This window comes from Plectrocnemia conspersa, unplaced genomic scaffold, assembly GCF_051122295.1.
Source record: "Plectrocnemia conspersa isolate PC_06_02 unplaced genomic scaffold, ASM5112229v1 ptg000011l, whole genome shotgun sequence".
In the NCBI taxonomy this organism is placed as follows: domain Eukaryota; kingdom Metazoa; phylum Arthropoda; class Insecta; order Trichoptera; family Polycentropodidae; genus Plectrocnemia; species Plectrocnemia conspersa.
In genome coordinates this window covers 19,489,137-19,493,089 of record NW_028277175.1, presented here as the reverse complement: position 1 = coordinate 19,493,089, position 3,953 = coordinate 19,489,137, and the positions used below count along the sequence as shown (strand labels likewise).

The 3,953-nt window shown below is 31.6% G+C and overlaps 1 protein-coding gene across 1 annotated transcript; it reads left to right on the top strand.

Annotated features, from left to right (window-relative positions):
* Positions 1-253: 253 nt before the first annotated feature.
* Positions 254-3,145, top strand: LOC148229838 (uncharacterized). Its single transcript, XM_088197951.1, has 6 exons — positions 254-391; positions 1,128-1,274; positions 1,340-1,582; positions 1,644-1,757; positions 2,099-2,417; positions 2,610-3,145. Exons 2-6 carry the CDS (start codon positions 1,143-1,145, stop codon positions 2,888-2,890), a joined length of 1,089 nt encoding a protein of 362 aa, XP_088054077.1. The 5' UTR covers positions 254-391; positions 1,128-1,142; the 3' UTR covers positions 2,891-3,145.
* The last annotated feature ends 808 nt before the right edge of the window (positions 3,146-3,953 follow it).

Below are 3,953 nucleotides of genomic sequence, written 5' to 3'. Positions count from 1 at the left end.
ATATTTTTTTAAATTTTTAATCCGTTTGGTACTTAAATAATGTATAATATTTTTAATATAAAGATAGTTTTATTTTATTTTAACATCTTAGGAATAATTATTTTTTTTCTTATAAATCAGGAAATTAAATACATGTAGGTATATTTAAAAAATATCGCCATTCAAAAATCTAAATAATAAATCTAAATGATAATATAGTGTAAGCAAAATGATATTTTAATTTATTTTCAGCAGCGATAATTAATAATAATAGTGGGCGGTTGTTTTGTCGATATTGATTTTTACGCAACGCTTATGGCAACACCGTATGCGGCATCAGTACGTTTGACAGGAGCTATTTCGACTATCGAATAATGCAATCAGCAGTGATTAACCACGTCGGTTACTTCAGGTAATTACAACAATTAAACGCATAATCATGTGTGAAGTCTAAAAGATGGTTATTTTAACAACTTTTCTCATTATCTCAAGTATGTCTAAAAACTAAACCTTATATCTAAAACTTATGATTTTAAATAGCTGTTTAAAAAGTTCACAAAATCATCGCATGTTTAATTACTTTTTTACGCTGAAAGTCTAAATAAGTATACTGCTTTTTTGATTCTTGAATTAGGACAAGTTTTTGTGCCAATCCAGTGCTTATCTTAACCCAAATCTCGGCTATATATTTTCGCTTCTATTATCAATTGAAGGATGACTAATGTACTCCATTTGCTTAACCCTTTGGACGCGTTAATCAAAAATAATATTTAATTGTTTTTTTTTCTTGGAAAAGGCAAATTTTACCTTGATATTGTGTTTAAATGTTCTGATTTTTTAATTTTTATTTATTTTAAATGATATTTTATGTTTATTCACAAAAAAGTTTTTTCTTGAAAAGCATTTTTTACTGATTTTTGCGTAGAGATAAAAAAATCCATTGGGTGACTAGTCGATTTCCGCGTCCAAAGGGTTTATTTATTTAGTTTATTTTTTAATTGGAGCTTTGAAGACTTTATTTTTCACTGAAAATAAATTATAAAGTTCATTCTTTTACACAATCCAGCTTTTTATTTGTCATTCATACGGCTTAAAAATATTTTAGTTTATTTTTGTACTGATATAATATATTCGATTTTTGATTTCAGATATGTATTCTAGCCATGAGAACCAAGACCTTTCTTATATTCTCTTTCCTAGTCGGCGGGTTGGTATTGATTATAATCAATTCGCAAAGACCTGATTCATTACAGAGCATCGTATCGCAAACGCATCAACAAATTAAACATTTTCAGGTTATTCTGAAATACAAATTGACTTCATTTTTATTTTTATTGCATATTAAATACTGTTTTTGTAGGAAAATTTAAAGGAGGCACAAGAAAAGCATTTACAAGCAGATAAAAAATACTTAAACCTTCTGGGACTCATCGGAAAGCCTAACGATGATTGGCAAAACACGTCCATACCGTCCATTGTTAGTTACGCATTCGACGGACAATTTGCTCAAGTCATAGGCTTAATACGCAATGTAGCATACAAATTACCGAATCACACTTTGATCATATACGATCTTGGTCTATCAAAGTATTCTTTGAATAAGGTAACATTGATCTATTTTAAATCAATCAGCCTTGTGTATTTATTATAAAAAAATATTTCAGGTTCAAACTTATTGCAACAGCACCAAATGTATGGTGATAAACTTTGATCTCACAGCTTTTCCGTCGCACATCTCAATTGAACGGCTCCATGCTTATCGACCGCTTATAATACAAGTAAAATTTTGATTTTTTAAAACAAAATATGCATCACCTACAAAATCATCATATTTCGTACATAACTAAAGATATGTTGTATTTTTACTAAATCTATAATAAACAAAGAAAAATCTACAAATCATAACAGTAAAATTTATCTTATATTTACCATGAAAGCTTACAGTTATTGGCTAAAACAATATAAACCTACCCCTAAATGAGTGATAAAATGTTAAGATAAATCCAACAAGGGTTTACCAATATATTCTTATGATTTCGAAAAGTGATGGGTATTTTTTTTTTGCATGCTACTGTAACACTATATAATAATGTATATTCATAATCGTTATACTTTATAGGATGCTTTAATTAAAGTGAAAGCTATCGTGTTCTTGAAAAGCAATCAAAGATTTGTTGGAGAGCCACACAAGATAACCGAATTGTACAAATCAGCGGCCGCCGGCGTAGGAGTCATCGCTATGCAATCTAGACATGCAGTGTCGTCTTTAACACATCCGAAGATGTTTGAGTACTTTCAAACCGATGCCGACAATTTTCTATTTTTACCTATGGTTGAAGTGATCCAATTAGTGTTAGTTCGATCGTCTACGATAATCAATAATATTATGTTACCTTGGGTGGAGTGCGCGTTAACCCAAGATTGCATATTTCCTATAGGTATGATTGCTTAGTGTGTATTACTTTATCCTGTCACGAATACTGTTACTTAAAAACGTTGTTATGAACAAATCTGAATATTTATATTTAATTACTAGGCATTAGTTCAAAGCATAACAGTATTTATGACAGATTTATGAAAACAAATGTGTTCAAATACATAATTCTAATAATTAAATGTGTATATTTTAGGGGCGCAGTCTCAAGGCTGTAGGTTTGATAAGAAACCTCAGTACCGATATTCAGGCTGCCACATGTACGATGAGTCAGCTCTCAACATTTTGCTAGGTTTAAGATACAATTTAGACGAAACGAGATACACGTACAAGGCGTTAAGTAGCATGTTCAAAGCGGCGACCGACGAAAGAGCCGAACATGAGTTTCTGCAGCTAGAGAAGAACTCGACTTACATCATATCCGACATCGTCGACGAGAACAGCAGCGACAAAAGTGAACAAGCCACTTTGCAGTAAAGAGCTTCATATCAGTGTTCGAAGGACTCGCGCATACGTTGTAAAAACGCTTGAGTATCATTTAGTGGTGTTCAAACTGTGTGATCGGGAAGAACGGGTATTTTGAATAATTTTATATAAAATGTATTCAAAAGACGTTTCGATTGTGTTTGAATTATTTTTTGATGTGCACATATCTCGTTTTCTGACCTAATTTATTTAATTGAAACATACTTATATCGATATGTACTTAACCCATTCCTAACTCGCAACCCTTTCACATGTCAGATTATGTAACACTTCAACTTTGTTATATAACGTGTTTGAGTCATTGAGTTTTTACGCCTGCTTTAACAGATTTTGACAAATATAGCGTTGGATTAAAATTTAAATGTTCACTAGTGTAATAGATATTAGGTAATCCCGGAATTAATGTCGTTTTTTATTAAAACTCAAACTTATTTTTTTTTTTCAATTATTTCATATTTTTTTAATACAAAGTAATTTCTAGTGTTATCTACGACTCTTTGCCATCTTGTTACTAGATCTAAAATTCCTTATTCATTAAAGGCTTTTGGTTTAGATTTGAAGAACTCCGAAAGACCCGATTTCAGTTTTTGTCGAATTGTCGAATTTTTTGTTCCCTAATTGCGTTTCTAAAAAGCGAAATAAGTGAAAGTTGCTCGGTACCAAGTCCAGAGAATAGGGTGGATGCAATAAAACATTCCAGCTAAGGTCCTGGATTTTTTTACGGGTAATATCGGCAACATGCGGCTGGGCGTTATCATGTTGAAGAATGACATTACTTTTATTCACAAGAGCAGGTCTAATTTTTTGTAACGTCGTATTTAATTTGTCCATCTGTTCACAATAGAGGGCTGCAGTAACAGTTTGCCCTTGTTTTAAAACATCATAATAAATTACACCTTTCGAATCCCACCACACACACAATAATGCTTTTCGAGGATGTAGTCCTGGTTTTGGTGTTGGAATTGGGGTTTGACTTCGATTTAACCATTGTTTCTATTTTTTTATATCATGATAAAGAACCCATTTTTCGTCTCTGGTGATAAGGTCATGGAGA